Here is a 15,760-nt window from a genome sequence, read left to right on the forward strand (position 1 = left end):
AAGTTGCCTTCTCCTTTTTCATTGCTGCTGCTGTTTTGTGCAAAGGGAGGGGGGGCGATTGACAAAGATTCACTCTCTTCTCTGTCCGTCCGTCCATCCCCCCCAGCTGCCGTGTCCCTTGCATCATTCAGCTTCCCTGTTCCCGTTTACTTATGTGCTTAGCCCTTGTGTTCTATTTTGAGGCTCTGTGCACCCGGTGCTAAGCAGCGGATGACCCTGCCGAAGGTAAGCGTTGCAAAACAAGAGCTGTCAGGCGGATCACGCCACTGGCTTAGCCAAGCCGGCAGCCTCTTCAAAGGGGGACTGAGCAGTCCTCAGCAGGGCGAAAATCTGGCTGCAAGAGGCGTTTGGGCAACCTGGAGGTTCTCCTCTTCGGAAAGGTAAGCCTCGGGTATCAGAAATCAGACTCCAGGGACTGGTTTTGTTTACCTCCTCCTCTTGCAGAACTTTTAGCCAGCGATTTTCCCGAGCCTCTTTCCCCACCACCCTCGGACGAACGCTTTGTACTTCCTGCAACAGGAGGTTCATGCATGGACAGGCGATGCCTTCTTAAAGCTGCTTTCAAAATTGCTTCTTCCTTCCTTTAACCAAGCCCAGGTATCTCAGCACGCAGCTCTTCCTAAGCTATAGGTTTGCAGATTTCCAAATTTATAATTCACCAGCTCGTCAAAGCAGCACGTTGTGGGCAAGCTGGTAGGGGTTCCGGAAAAAGGAAAGCAGGAATAAATACGTTGTGGGTGGGGGAAAGTTTCCAAGTTTGGGGGGGGGGGATTTTCAAAGTCCCCGGTCTTCTGTTTGGGAAGGTCCATTGCTTAGCAGGGGAGAATTTGCATTGTAGGAGAGCCCCCTACGAGGAATGGAGCGGGGCATATTTAGCTTGGAGAAGAGGAAACTGAGAGGTGATGTGATAGCCATCTTCAAATATCTCAAGACTGTCACATGAAAGATGGAGCATGCTTGTTTGCTGCTGGTTCGAAGGGCAGGACCTGAACCGATGGATTCAGATTACAAGGAGATTCCGGCTGAACATCAGTCAGAGCTTTCTGACAGTCAGAGCTGTTGGACAGTGGAACTGTCTCCCTCGGGAGGTTGTGGAGTCTCCTCCCTTGGAGATTTATAATTGTGATTCCTGCATTACATCATCAAAGGAATGCTTCTGCACTCTTACAAAGACCATTAGAAAGAAACAAAAATTTAAAAGCTAAGAAACTGCCTCAAAGGCATTTTTACAATCCTTCCTCCACAATAAGGTATTAAATAATCCGATCTTTTCACAAAACGGCTCTCTGCATCTGCTCTGGTGTCTTTTGCCATATCATTGCATATTTATGCATGACTGAGATAAGTTTCCTTAACGATGTTATTCAAAAACCTGAAGCTGTTCTTTTACCTCTGTGAAACCTTTTTTAAAAGAGTTTTCTCAAAGTTTCGAAAAGCTATTAGCCACCATCATGGTGTAATAAGACATAATGTTTTCCTTTTAAAAATGTAAGTGCGTGTGTAGAGTTAAGAAGCTGTTGTACATTTACGATTTAATAAAATAATTCTAAAAGGGGGCGGGGGAGATTACTCTTAAGGTCCCTTCCAAATCTAGGATTCTGTGATATCATGCATACATCCCCCCCCCCCCCAAAAAAATACAACTGTAAAAACAGGATCCTTTCCTACCTGAAATGAGTTTGACAGCAATGATAACGAACAGCGGTAGTTGAGATTCCTGCATTGCAGTGGGTTGGACTAGAGGACCTTCAGGGGTCCCTTGCGACTGTACAATTTTATGATCCTATGCATGGTGTACAAGAAGTCTTGGGTTCAGTCCAGAGACCCCTGCCTCTGAAACCCTGGGGACCCCTTAGCAGCCAGGACAGACAACGCTGATCTATACGGACCAGTGGTCTGACTTGGTCTAAAACCAAGACTCCTGGAAGTTTTGGCTTCATATCTCAGACTGTCTTTTCTCACAATCCCCACTTGTTGCAAAGACTTAGAATCTGCGAGGCGTGCGGGGTTCTCTTCCCCCAAAGCCCTGGGATGCTTAGAGCGACACCAGCCCACTCTCTCTCTCACACACACACCCCAATTCCTGGCCTTGGCTACCCAAGCGAGCAGGCGTCGCTGGCAGCGATCCCAGTCCGTTTCCGATTCAGCGTGTTTCTGGTCTGCGGATGTTTGTGTGCTTGTCTCTCTCGACACAGCAGTTTCTGGGTTGGAAATAAGAGGAAACTGCCAGTGTGACGAAGGCCTGGCACACCCAAGGCTTCCGTAGGAGGGGCGCACAAGGCTGATGCTTGCCTCTGGCTTATTCTTAGCACGCTGCAAGCTTCAGAGCTCTTGAGTCGCTGCCAGAGCCAGCCCCAGCGCACCGGAGGCGCACGCTTTGCCGGTGCTCCTTCCGCCACGCACGAACAGGCTTTCTGGCTGCTCGCTGGAGTGCCTCTCCTACTTCAGAGAGAAGAGGCAGCGACGGGGAAGCAAAATGCCTTTGAGGAGGTGGGAGAAACACCTTCGCGCAAAGCGAAGGTAACGTTGGGAAGGTTTAGGAGCCTCTGCCCTCGATGGACCCGGAACCTACTCGCAGAACCACGTCCCAGGGCTTGCCCAGTGCTTTTGGAGCCGTGTGAGGATTGGAGTGCGTGCCTCAACTTGCCGCACCTGCGCTCGGTGTGCGTTGTGTTGGGAAACACTGAACAGGGGAAGGTAAGGCACCCGTCGGCTGTCGTTTCCCCCACACGCGTTTTTGGTGCGTGATTTTGTCCAAATGGCACCCGCTTTCTAGAGAAGGATGGGCCTGTCTCTCTCTGCAAATCTTGTTGCAAAATGAGCACATTGAACCTAAAATAGTTCAGCTCCTGTTTCTTTTTTAAAAAAAGGAAGACTTCCTCAGCGGTGAGAAGCCAGCTGTTCGTGTGTGTGGTGTGTGTGTGTGTGTGTGTGTAGATTAGCATCAAAGGAAGGAATAAGGCTGCCATTGTTTGAGAAGCAAAGTGAGGCTTGGGTAGTCATTAAGCACCAATAAAATTACTGTATGAATATTGGTCCCAATCTAGTGCTCTCTGATTCCGATATGATTGCAGAGGTTTCACGTCAGATGGGTCAGAGACCTGCCGATATTACTCATACTGGATTTCAGTTTGTAGGGTCTTTGGTTTAAACCTGTTCTAAACATGTCTGAGCCCACAGAAGAGGAAACCGAGGCTACACGCATTTCATTGCAACAGAATAAACTGAATTCTATTCAACCCGGTCCCATCTCCTCAATTTCGCGACGAAATGAGGCTGGAGATTTCTCAAAATGTACTTAGCCCCATCTCACCCACTGGTGGTTATCGACACTGCAGATAGGAAACAAGGTTTCTTTGGCGTCTCTCACACCTTCTCTTGTGTTAATGGGACACAAAATTTGTTGGCTTCTAAGTCAGCTGGCCTGTCTTAGCGCAGCACCGCTGGGCATATTGTGCCAAATCCTTCGTCATAAGTAAATTTGTTTTGTTGTTTAATTAAAGAAAAAACCCTATACCTTTTTACTTTACATACCCATGCTCTGACTTCCCCTGTTCTGGAGGGTTTGCAGTCTGTAATCTGGCATCTTCTAGAGGAAGGGCATGGCTGCTGTTAATGGGGTGGTAGGAAAGCCTCGCCCAGGACTGATTTCGGGAACAACAGGGAAAGGACAGGAAATTCTTTAGGACACACCCGTTCCCCACAGCTGGGAGCCTCCGCTATCAGGCAACCTGTTGTGTTGTTTTGTTTTGTATTCTGGGCATGTCGTGTGACCGCTTTTCCACGCTTCTCTCCCTGAGCCTCAGTAAAAGCAATTCTCTCCTGGGAGGGGTGTGTGTCATAGCTGTCAACCGTCCCTTATTTGGTGGGAAACTCCCTTATTCCAGCGCCGTGTCCCGCTGCTGTCCCTTATTGATGATGTCCCTTAAATTTCCCGGGTTTCATGCTCACCCGGCTCAGGAGGGAAGCAGCAACGCGCGAGAGAGAGTGCACGCGCGAGCTGCTGCGTCTCCATCTCTCCCTTTTCCCCCTCGGGCGCGTCGTGAGGAGACGGGTGGCGGTGGGCGGGCAGCCCCTCTCTTGCGAGACTTCCACTGCGCTGCCAGGGAAAGCCGGAGGCGGCAGCTGAGGAGGCGGCCTGAGGGAGGAAGAAGAGGAGGGGATGGGGAGGGACGCAGAAGGGCGGCGCTTCAGCGGCCGCACCGCAACCGCCTCATTCCGGGCTCGTGGGCAGCATGAGTGAGAGTCTCTCTCCCTCCCTCCCTCTCTCTCGGGCGGGGAAGGGCCAATGGAACTCCTCGCGCCAGGACGATGGCAGCCCCAACGTGTTGCTTAGCATACCCTCCAACCAGTGCAGCACCTTAATGTAGTGATGTCCCCCTCTGCATCCCTTTCATAACTCTATTTTTATTAATCATTTGTCCATCCATAGTTTAAATTTTACTACAAGTTTTCTGTCAATCCTACCAATGTATGTAACTCTTTACAATAGCTTTTCAAATAAATTATAAACTTTCCCCATTCTTTATTAAAGAGGTCCTCTTCCTGGTTTCTAATTCTGCCTGTAAGCTTTGCCATCTCGACGTCGTTCATCAGTTTTCTCTGCCCCTCTTCTTTGGTGGGAGGTGTAGACCCTTAGGATCATCTAGTCCAACCCCCTGCAAAACACAGTCAGTTGCGGCAAAAGCAGCATGGCTCCATCAGTGCCAGATTTATGTATAAGTTAAGCAAAATCCCTTATTTTGGCTGCTGATCCCTTATTTTCAAATCTGTAAATTGACAGCTATGGTGTGTGTGTGTGTGTGTGTGTGTGTGTGTGTGTGTGTGAATATTTGGGATCTGCCGAGTAGAGCATATGTTTCTCAGTGCTTGTATCTCTCCCAAAAGAGCAAGCGGTGTTTAGACGGTCCAAGAAGCTGTTTGGTCTGCTTTGCATTATCACCCCGTCTCTTGGCCCGGTGGAGAGATGCAAATCTCTTGCCATGTAGCCAGGGCCAAGATCTTTTCAAAGGAAGAAATTTGGCCACGGCTAGATCTTGCTTTGTTGGCAGGGCTCTCGAGAGAGTGAGATAAAAGTTCAAAGCACCGTTGACAAGCTCTTGGACGTTCCCTCTTGCAGGTGCCGTCGACGTGGTCTGATACCGTCATTGCCACGACTTTGCTGGCCTGGGATTTCCCCAGCAGGGGAGGGCTAATCAGAACTTAATAAGGCTGTAGGCAAACTCATCTCCGTGCTGCAAGTCGTTGCGGTTAAAGTGGGACAGAACAAGATATAAGGTCATTGGGAAGATTGGAAATTGTAATTATTATTATTATTATTATTATTATTATTATTATTATTATTATTTATTAATTATACCCCACCCATCTGGCTGGGTTTCTCCAGCCACTCTGGATGGCTTCCAATAGAATATTAAAATACAATAACCTATTAAAGATTAAAATCTTCCCTAAACAGGGCTGCCTTCAGATGTCTTCTAAAAGTCGGATAGTTGTTTATTTCCTTGACATGTGATGGGAGGTGTTCCACAGGGCGGGTGCCGCTACCGAGAAGGCCCTCTGCCTGGTTCCCTGTAACTTGGCTTCTTGCAGCGAGGGAGCCGCAGACGACTCTAGAGGTATGGCTCTCATTTCGCTTTATTGGCCGAGGGAGCCGGCGCACAGCTTCCGGGTCATGTGGCCAGCAGGACAAGCTGCTTCTGGCAAACCAGAGCAGCGCACAGAAACACCGTTTACCTTCCCGCTAGAATGGTACCTATTTATCTACTTGCACTTTGATGTGCTTTCGAACTGCTAGGTGGGCAGGAGCTGGGACTGAGGAACGGGAGCTCACCCCGTTGCAGGGATTCGAACCATCGACCTTCTGATCAGCAAGTCCGAGGCTCTGTGGTTTAACCCACATTGCCACCCACATCCCTTTGATACTCCTTAGGGTAGTGATAAAGCGGGATATCAAATCCAAACTCTTCTTCCTCTTCCTCTTCTTCTGCCTTCCTCCTCTTTCCCCCTGCAAACAGCTGCAGCTCACCTGCCAGGAAGCGAGTGTAGTGTCTCTGCCCCACATCCGGCGACATATTTATTTCCTCATCTTTTCAATCCCTGACAAGGGCGAGTTCATGCATGTTGATGAACCACGAGAAAAACTTTAAAATCACCCGAGGTCACTGAACCACCCTGCTCTTCTGAGTCAGCAGTTTACAATATTCAGCTGCAAGTTGTTCAGTAACGGCTGTTTGCAACCGATGCTTGCATATGTATGAGTTAGCTCCAAACTGCTGGCGTTTCAGGTTCCGGGTGCAGTTGGGAAGTCCATGCCATAACGCCCGGCAGCAGGCAGGGGCAAGAAGGGAAGAGGGGTGATATCCACAGGCAACCATCTCAAGATGCTTGGTCCAGGTGCTTTCCTTCCTGGCGAAGGGTCACATCACACTGGTTGAGGCGTCTAAGGACCAGGTAACAGGTGTTGAGAAAGACCTTCCTTGGCTAGAGGACTCCTATTTGGGGACTTCCCTGGCTTTTTTTCTGGCCCATGTAGAACCAGTCTGGATAGTTAGCCTTGGTGAAGACTTGACGTTTTCATCCCCCCAAAAATTTTGATTTGAGTTTCCATTGAAATGAGGCTTTATTTTCATGTTTTCATGTTGTAATTTAATCTTGTTTTTAAGTTGTATTTCAATCAATTTGTTTTATATCGGGTGTTAGCCGCCCTGAGCCCGATCTAGGCTGGGTAGGGCGGGGTATAAATAAAATTATTATTATTATTATTATTATTATTATTATTATTATTATTATTATTAAGCTGCTAGCCATCCAGTCTAACTGTGATAGCACTAGACGGTCAGATAATCTGATCCGGTATAAAGTAGCTTCATGGGAGAAGTTGCACTCAGACTCTCAAAATCCTCTTGCTTCGACATGCAGACTCATTAAAACATGGTGCCGTCTCCATTCCCTGCGTTCTCTGAGGTCTCGGATCATTTGCTGAACCCCTTCATTACAGAATTGTAGAGTTAGAAAGGACCCCAAGGGTTGTCTTGTCAGCATCCTTCGGGGGTCAAGAAGCCAACTGGCTAGTCCTCAGCTGGATCGTGCCCTTCCAGCCATGACGATCCCTCGACCTCTGGCTAGACGTAAATCAGCGACTCAGGCTTCAAAGCCTGAGCGCACTTTATCAGCAGAGCAAACTGCGCAAACGGAAGAGGCGTGAGGCTTGTGGAAACATACTAATAAGCTACGGATTTATTAAGCATAAATCAGGACAAAGAAAACATGTCATCTCTCATTGCCGTCTCCTCAGAGAGTCAAAAGCCAAAGCGATACACAACGGAAGTTCCCAGCAAACTGTGCTGGAATGTAAACAGACATGTTGCATGTAACAATCTCACATGTCTGCAACTAAAGGTGGAAATTTCCAACGCGTCTAACCCAGCAGTTGAAATTTGCCAGGTAGATTTTGCACCTGGCTGCGGGCCAGTTGTCACCAAGTGAAGAGGGCCTTCTTGGTAGTGGCCCCTGTGGAACACCCTCCCTTCAGATGTCAAGGAGATAAAGAACCGCACAACTTTTAGAAGGCATCTGAAGGCAGCCGTGTATCAGGAAGTTTTTAATGCTTTGTGTTTTGCTATTTTTATATATATGCTGTAAGCTGCATATATATGCAGAGTGGCTGGGGAAACCCAGCCAGATAAGTGAAGTATAAATAAGTATTTTTTATTATTATTATGAAGATGCCCGGGTGCCAAGATGGCACCTGATGCCTCCACCATCTGGAGGTAATTGCCTGGGGATCCCTGGATATTGGCTACTTTCACAGATACACAACACATACTATAGAATTCTATCCATGACATTTTATCTGCACAGACAGAACAAAATGTCAGGAACCCCCAACAAAAGAGGAAAGGATTTTGAAGTTAATGGACTAAGTTGAGCAGCAAGGATCCTAATTGCTAAAAACTGGAAAAAAGAAACCGTGCCAACAAAAAAAGGAATGGTAAGACAAACTGTTAGAGTATACTGAACTGGCTATCAGTGGTTCTCAACCTGTGGGTCCCCAGATGTTGTTGGACTACAACTCCCATCATCCCTGAGCTCTGATCTTGCTAGCTAGGCATGATGGGAGTTGTAGTCCAACAACATCTGGGGACCCACGGGTTGAGAAATGCTGGGTTGGATTAACAGAGGCTATTAGAGATCACACCAGACAAGAGTTTCAAAAAGCATGGGGAAAATGCATAGAACACTTCACAAAACAGTGCCCTGAAATACATTCCTGGACTTGTTTCGATTAATGTCTGCAGGAGACTTTGCGGATATTTAAGTTATAATTAGAAAAATCTTAATAATTATTCGTAAAGAAAACAGTTTGTAAGAAGTAAATAAGGAGGCCAGATACAGGATAAAGGAAGTCATTTATTTGGTTGTTTGTATTGTTGTATGTTATGTTCACTGTATGTTCCATTCACGTTTAATGTGTATAGGGGGTGGGGGGTTTGTGTTACGTTGTAAATAAAATTCGAATAAAATTAAATAATTGAAATTGCAAGCAGGTCTTGGAAGTTTAAGCAAGGGAAGGATTGTAAGAATGAAGGGAATAAAGAAATTTATAGTAGAATAAGAATTGTGTATAAGGCATAGAGATGGAAAGACCTTGGGAAGCGGAATGGGAAAAAACAGGTTTTTCCCCCAAAGCGCTTTTTTTTCCAGGGAAAAAAACCACACTGTAGAATATTCCAACTATATCAAACTGATTGTTTTTTCATTTTTTCAGGGGGGGGGCTTGGTTTCCCCAAAAAAATTTTCCAGGGTTATTTCCAGGCCTTGCCATCTCTAATGAGGCAGCAGGTAATTTGTCTGTAGGGAAAAATCACATGAATGTAAGGCTTGGAAGTCAAATCGCTAAGAAAAGTGTATGAATTGCACTTGGTGTAAAGTTTATAAAACCAATAAGAATTTAAATATAAAAAAGAATGAATTTGAGGAACCAAAGAGTCATATTGAAAAATACGACCTTTGAGCCGACTGGGCCCAAAATGGCAGCTAGACATTCCATTTTGGTCACCGTAACCCTGGTTTAAGGAGCTGTTCCTATCTTATATATCTTGAGTTTCTAACACTGGTCTAGTTCAGCTGCTTCCCAGTCCAGGATTAACGGAGGATGAAGAATGGGGGCAGATTTAGGAAGGCGCCTATTCTCTCCCCATCCCCTTCTTCCGTCATTTTAGTCCTATTTATTTCGTAAACTTTGTACACCCCTTGGTTGCAAAACGTCTCAAAGCGGGTTTGCAAAAGAGAAAAAAAGACCTTGCTCCCTCTTGGCTAGAGGATGGCTTCCCTGGTCCATATTGTGACCTCACGTGTTGCATACTGTGACAGCAGAATAGGCTGGGCAAGTTCAGGCTAGTGATGTCAACCTTTTGGGTACCACTTCCTAGCAAAAAGAGAGAGAGAAGGAGGGATTATCTGCTGTGCAATGCTCATCCATACTGGATAGTAAAGTGGGTGCCATTATTATTATTATTATTATTATTATTATTATTATTATTATATTTTAAATGAAGTGTTTAGACAGTGCTTCTTACCAGTGTACATTGGTACCTTTGTTCTCAAACGCCTTGGTACTCAAACAACTTGGAACCCAAACACTGCAAACCCGGAAATAAGTGTTCCAGTTTGCAAACTTTTATCGGAAGCCGAACGTGCTCCGTTTTCAGTTTTACGCTTCCGATTTGAGTGTTACGCCAAGGTCTGTCTGTTTTTGTTGTTTATTTTGCTTTTTTGTTTGTGTGACTGTGTGGAACCCAGTTCAGTTACTGATTGATTGATTGATTGATTGATTGATTGATTGTACACTGTTTATTGCTTTCATTTTATGGATCAGTGGTCTCGATAGATAGTAAAAATCATGTTGAATTGCTGTTTTAGGGGTTGTTTTGAAAAGTCTGGAATGGATTAATCCATTTTGTATTGCTTTCTATGGGAAAACGCACCTTGGTTTTGGAATGCTTGGGTTTTGGAACAGACTTCCAGAATGGATTAAGTTTGCGAATCAAGGTACCACTGTACTATATATCTGTATATAAGAGCCGGTGTTAGAAACTCATATACAGTGGTACCTCTGGTTGCAAATGGGATCCGTTCTGGAGACCCGTTCTCAACATGAAAAGAACGCAACCTGCAGCAGCGCGTCTGCGCACACGCAGGTTGCAACTCGCCACTTCTGCGCGCACACATGACATCATTTTATGCTTCTGCGCATGCGTGAGCGAAACCTGGAAGTAACCCTTTCTGGTACTTCCGGGACACCGCGGGACGTAACCTGAAAGAACATGACTGTATATAAGTTGGATGCCAAATGGCTCCTTAAACCAAGGTTGAAGTCGCCAAATTGGAACATCTGGTTGCCTATATTATTATAGGTTATTGTATTTTAGTGTTCTGTTGGAAGCCACCCAGAGTGGCTGGGGAATCCCAGCCAGATGGGTGGGGTATAAATATTATTATTATTATTATTATTATTATTATTATTATTATTATTATTATTATTATTATTATCATCATCATCATCATCATCATTATGTCCTTATCGATGGAGACTTTTCCACTGACCAGAGACCCTTTCTTTCTTTCTCTCTCCCCCATTTCTTCCAGATTGTCTCGTATGCTGAAAGGCTGTCGATTTATGGAGGGTCCCGGGTGCAGCTTTGAGCACTGCCCCGCGCAGCATCCTGCCCGCTGAAGGAAGGACGCCGCCGCCCCGCCCAAAACCGGGCGCCCTGAGTCGTTGGGCTTCACCATTCAGGTCTCCTGTGCATGGCTCTTGCAGCCCGAGGAGGACTTTTGCCGCCCGCTGCCCCAGCCTGAGCCGTCCCGGGTCCCCATCGCTGCCCCCAAATATTCTACATATCCAGATGGGGTAACGTGATGGCGCAGGACGGACGCCGGTGGGGTTAACCGAATGCAGAGGCCTTTCTAAAGAGGGGGAAGAGAGAGATAGAGAGAGCCCAGGCAGGGAAGCGAAGCAGCAGCGAAGGACGTCTAAAATTGCACACACAAAGGAAATTGACACTACAGCAGGTTTTGGTTTTGTTTTGATTTTTTTTGCTCAGCAGCAAGCAAGCACAGGGTTCCTTTTTTCCCCCCTTAACTGTATGGTTTAGAGAATCCAGCCTGCGCTCTCCCCAAAGCTGGGAATATTTTGCACAACATTTGTGTTGATCAGGGGGGAGAAAAGATAGCCTTTTGCCAAACTCTTCCATTTCCTTTTTCGCCCTGCAAATCTCTCTTTTTTTTCCCCACCTCCTTTGCGGGCGTGTTGGATTTTGGTGTGTGTGCATTTGTTTTGTCCCCCCCCCTCCCAAACCAATCTTGAGACCCCCACTCCTTCCTCCGCCATGGCCCGCATGAACCGCCCAGCGCCTGTGGAGGTTTGCTACAAGAACATGAGATTCCTGATAACTCACAACCCAACCAACGCCACTCTGAACACCTTTATTGAGGTAAGTCCACCTGAGCAAATTGGAAAGGTTGGGGTTGAATCGGATTCTGCGTTTGCCCATTGGTTTAAAGGGCCTCTTGCAGGTTCCACCCAGAATAATAATAATATAATATTTGTGCCCCGCCCATCTGGCTAGGTTTCCCCAGCCACTCTGGGCAGCTTCCAACAAAGATTAAAAATACATTAAAATGTCACACATTAAAAACTTCCCTGAACAGGGCTGCCTTCAGATGTCTTCTAAATGTCAGGTAGTTGTTTATCTCTTTGACATCTGATGGGAGGACGTTCCACAGGGCAGGTGCCACTACCAAGAAGGCCCTCTGTCTGGTTCCCTGTAGCTTTGCTTCTCACAGTGAGGGAACTGCCCGAAGGCCCTCAGGGCTGGACCTCAGTGTCTGGGCAGAACGATGGAGGTGGAGACTCTCCTTCAGGTATACTGAGCCGAAGCCGTATATGTTGGGGTTCCGCTGTAACAAATTCTTTTGAGCGGGAACAGATGCAAAGGGCAACAGCCAACGAAACAGTTGTGCGAGGGGAACGAGGAACATGCACGAGGGACACTCCGGCCACCCCCAAATCTGCTTTATTTGGTTCTGGGAAACCGCAGAACCGATTTAGGGGATAACCAGGGAGGAAGAATCCCATAGTCACTGCTTTGAGTACAACCCAAAAAAAGTTAAGACTACATCACTTTTCCAGGAGTCTGTTCCAGGAATGTTGCAACGAAAGAGGGGGATTCCTGGTCCCTGTCCAATCCCAGGTCAAGGACACATCGAGTTAAGAGCTGGAGAGAAAGACTCTCTTTTCTCCCACCCCAAAAGCGCTCCCAGGGATTTCAGGGAGTTGGAGTAGCTGTAGAGTAGAATTTGGGGAGTCTCCCATCTCGGTTAAAGACAACGGGTGAGAGTCTTAAGCCTGAAGTTGCACATTCTTACATGTCAAACAAAGAAGGGTGTATTTCCCCCCGACGTTCTCTCACTTGTTAACTGGAGAGGGATTCAGTCTGAATGTTAGGTGCCTTGTTCAGAAAGCCTCCTTAGTCACCATGGGCGCTTGACGGCTCCAGAGTATGTGAAGATTACCTGTAGTTCTGACGTACTTGGAAAATTCTCAAGGAGCTCAGCTGCCAGCGGTTCAGATAAGCCACAAACTTTTGGCACCGGCGCTCCTGCAGAAAATTGGTTGTGCTGTCTTCACATCCAACTCCTAGACGGAGGGACTATTTGTTTAGCCTACTTAAGGGTTACGTCACATTTGTAGGCTGCAAAATAAAACCATTTTGGATAGATCTGTGGTTCCCAGATACTTTGAGGTTCTGCCTCCTCAGTTCCAGAAACTCACCCCCAAATTCCCCTTGCCCTGCCCTATGAAAAAAGCATCAATCAGAATATCGGTTTTCACAGCCCACTAAGGAAGATAATAACACAATAAAATTCAAAACAGTAACAATTGCGCTTTCATTCTGAATGCAAGTAAAACTGTTTAGTTGGATTAAGACCAGCTTTCCAAAGCGTGAAATTCATTCCGCACCCCGCTTGCCCCTTAGCACTGACCCCCAAGTTATCCCAGTGCCCCCAGCGGGTGGTTCCTTTTCTCCCTGTTTTCCTGGAGGTGATTTTTACTTGCTCGGCAAGGGATCTGGTTCACAGAAAGATTGTTTTGGCTGAATTGTAATTGGCTGGGCCTGGAGAGTCAACAATCAGAAGGAGTTTACCTTTGAAAGTAAGGTAATATTTAGACCAGCAAGGTCAAAGCTGTCTGCATGGAGCCAGCGGAACAGCTCAAAGTGTCATCATTCTTCACCCCTGAGAGTTTCCATTCAGCCCCCTAGAACAGCAAGTTGCCCACATGAAACGGGGTGGTCACCCTTTTAGCCTCTTGAAAGGGCACTCAACTACAAATCCCATCATCCTTGGCCCTGCTGGCCAGGGACGATGATGATAATAATAATAATAATAAATAATAATAATTTATTATTTATATCCCGCCCATCTGGCTTCCAACAAAGTATTAAAATGCAACCAAAATGGTCAAAGGCCTGGAAACGATGCCTTATAAGGAACGGCTAAGGGAGCTGGGCATGTTTAGCCTGGAGAAGAGGAGGTTAAGGGGTGATATGATAGCCATGTTCAAATATATAAAAGGATGTCACATAGAGGAGGGAGAAAGGTTGTTTTCTGCTGCTCCAGAGAAGCGGACACGGAGCAGTGGATCCAAACTACAAGAAAGAAGATTCCACCTAAACATTAGGAAGAACTTCCTGACAGTAAGAGCTGTTTGACAGTGAATTTGCTGCCAAGGAGTGTGGTGGAGTCTCCTTCTTTGGAGGTCTTTAAGCAGAGGCTTGACAACCATATGTCAGGAGTGCTCTGATGGTGCTTCCTGCTTGGCAGGGGGTTGGACTCGATGGCCCTTGTGGTCTCTTCCAACTCTATGATTCTATGCAGTATGTTAAACATTAAAAGCTTCCCTAAACAGGGCTGCCTTCAGATGTCTTCTAAAAGTCTGGTAGTTGTTCTTCTCTTTGACATCTGGTGAGAGGGCGTTCCACAGGGCGGGCGCCACTACCGAGAAGGCCCTCTGCCTGGTTCCCTGTAACTTAGTTTCTCGCAGTGAGGGAACCGCCCGAAGGCCCTTGGCACTGGACCTCAGTGTCCGGGTAGAACGATGGGAGTGGAGACGCTCCTTCAGATATACAGGACCGAGGCCGTTTAGGGCTTTCAAGGTCAGCACCAACACTTTGAATTGTGCTTGGAAACATACTGGGAGCCAGTGTAGGTCTTTCAATCATGGAGTTGCTAGTGCACCTGGAAGAGCAAACTGGGAGGGGTAGCTAATACCGCAGAAGACAGAATCGGGATTCAGGGTGACCTTAACAGACTGGAGAACTGGGCCCAAACTAACCCAGTGAATTTCAGTAGGGACAAATGGCAGGTTTTGCTCTTGGGCAGGGAGAATTGGATGCAAAAATGCAAGACGGGGAACACCTGGCTTCCTAGCAGTACATGTGAAAAGGATCTAGGGGTCTTGGTGGGTCACAAGCTGAACATGAGTCAACAGTGTGATGCAGCAGCAAAAAAGCTAATGCTATTCTAGGCCAAATCAACAGAGGTACAGTGTCCAGATATAGGGAAGTAATAGTGCCACTCTATTCTGCCTTGGTCGGACCACACCTGGAATACCGTGTCCAGTTCTGGGCACCACAATCTAAGAAGGATGTTGACAAGCTGGAAGGTGTGCAGAGGAGGGAGACCAAGATGATCAGGGGTCTGGAAACCAAGCCCTATGAGGAATGGTTGAAGGAGATGGGTATGTTTAGCCTGGAAAAGAGGAGACTGAGAGGAGATATGATAGCCATCTTCAAATATCTCAAGGGCTGTCACATGGAAGAGGGAGCAAGCTCGAACCCATGGCTTCAAGTTACAAGAAAGAAGATTCCGACTCAACATCCGGAAGAACCTTTTGAGAGCAAGAGCTGTTTGACAGTGGAACAGACTCCCACAAGAGGTTATGAACTCTCTTTCCTTGGAGGTTTTTAAGCAGAGGTTGGATGGCCACCTGTCATGGATGCTTTTGTTGAGATTCCTGCATTGCAGCGGGTTGGACTGGATGACCCCTGGATCCCTTCCAACTCTGATTCTATGATGCCACCAGCCACAACCCTGTTCTCTTAGGCTGTGTGCACATTTTACCTTTAAAGCCCGTTCCATGAACATTTGCCTGCCCCCAATTATTCTGGGCAATGTAGTTTGTCAAGGGTTGTTTGGGATTGTGCCTCTGCGAGGGGAAAACTACACTGCCCAGAATTCTTTGCTGGTGGGGGGGGGAGTGATCTGATTCTGCTTTAAAAGGTATCATGTAAACCTAGCCATAGTTCCCCCTCTCCCCCCCCCCATTTATTTATTTTTATAGGGGTGTTTGAGATGCAAGTATTCAGACTACATTTGGCAGGAGGTTCTGACCGCTTTGGCGGTTGAGCTTGCCCAGGCAGATCCTTGGGAATGCTGAATTACGTCACCTGGTAACCAAACCAGGTGCCTGTTCTTCCCAAAAGCAGCCCTTGCTTTTACTTTGAATGAATGTACTTCCGTCACTCTGCTTTGCCACAGGTCCCTTTCTGCATCCCTATTGCCTTTTGTTTTTGTTTTTAAAGCCCACCCAGATCTGCTTAACATTTGCTGGGCAGCTTTTGCCCTCCCCTTTATACCTGGGCTTATTGCCAGGATGCTGTTTTTAGCTGTTCGTCTCTTCTCTCTCTCTCCC

General features: G+C 46.8%; 1 protein-coding gene across 5 annotated transcripts in view; it reads left to right on the forward strand.

The window, feature by feature from the left end:
• Nucleotides 1–15,760, forward strand: part of PTP4A3 (protein tyrosine phosphatase 4A3) — a 104,014-nt gene that overhangs the window by 60,649 nt on the left and 27,605 nt on the right. For 3 of the 5 annotated variants that reach the window (XM_083749488.1, XM_083749492.1, XM_083749491.1), the window contains one exon: nucleotides 10,651–11,498. In XM_083749488.1, coding sequence (XP_083605614.1) covers nucleotides 11,394–11,498 — 105 coding nt within the window. In that variant the 5' untranslated portion in view covers nucleotides 10,651–11,393. Of the gene's footprint in view, nucleotides 1–232; nucleotides 381–2,267; nucleotides 2,698–10,650; nucleotides 11,499–15,760 lie in introns of those variants that run through there. The other 2 variants (XM_083749489.1, XM_083749490.1) reach the window with 2 other exon arrangements.

This window comes from Podarcis gaigeae, assembly GCF_964106915.1.
Source record: "Podarcis gaigeae genome assembly, chromosome: 7".
NCBI classification, from domain to species: Eukaryota; Metazoa; Chordata; class Lepidosauria; order Squamata; family Lacertidae; genus Podarcis; species Podarcis gaigeae.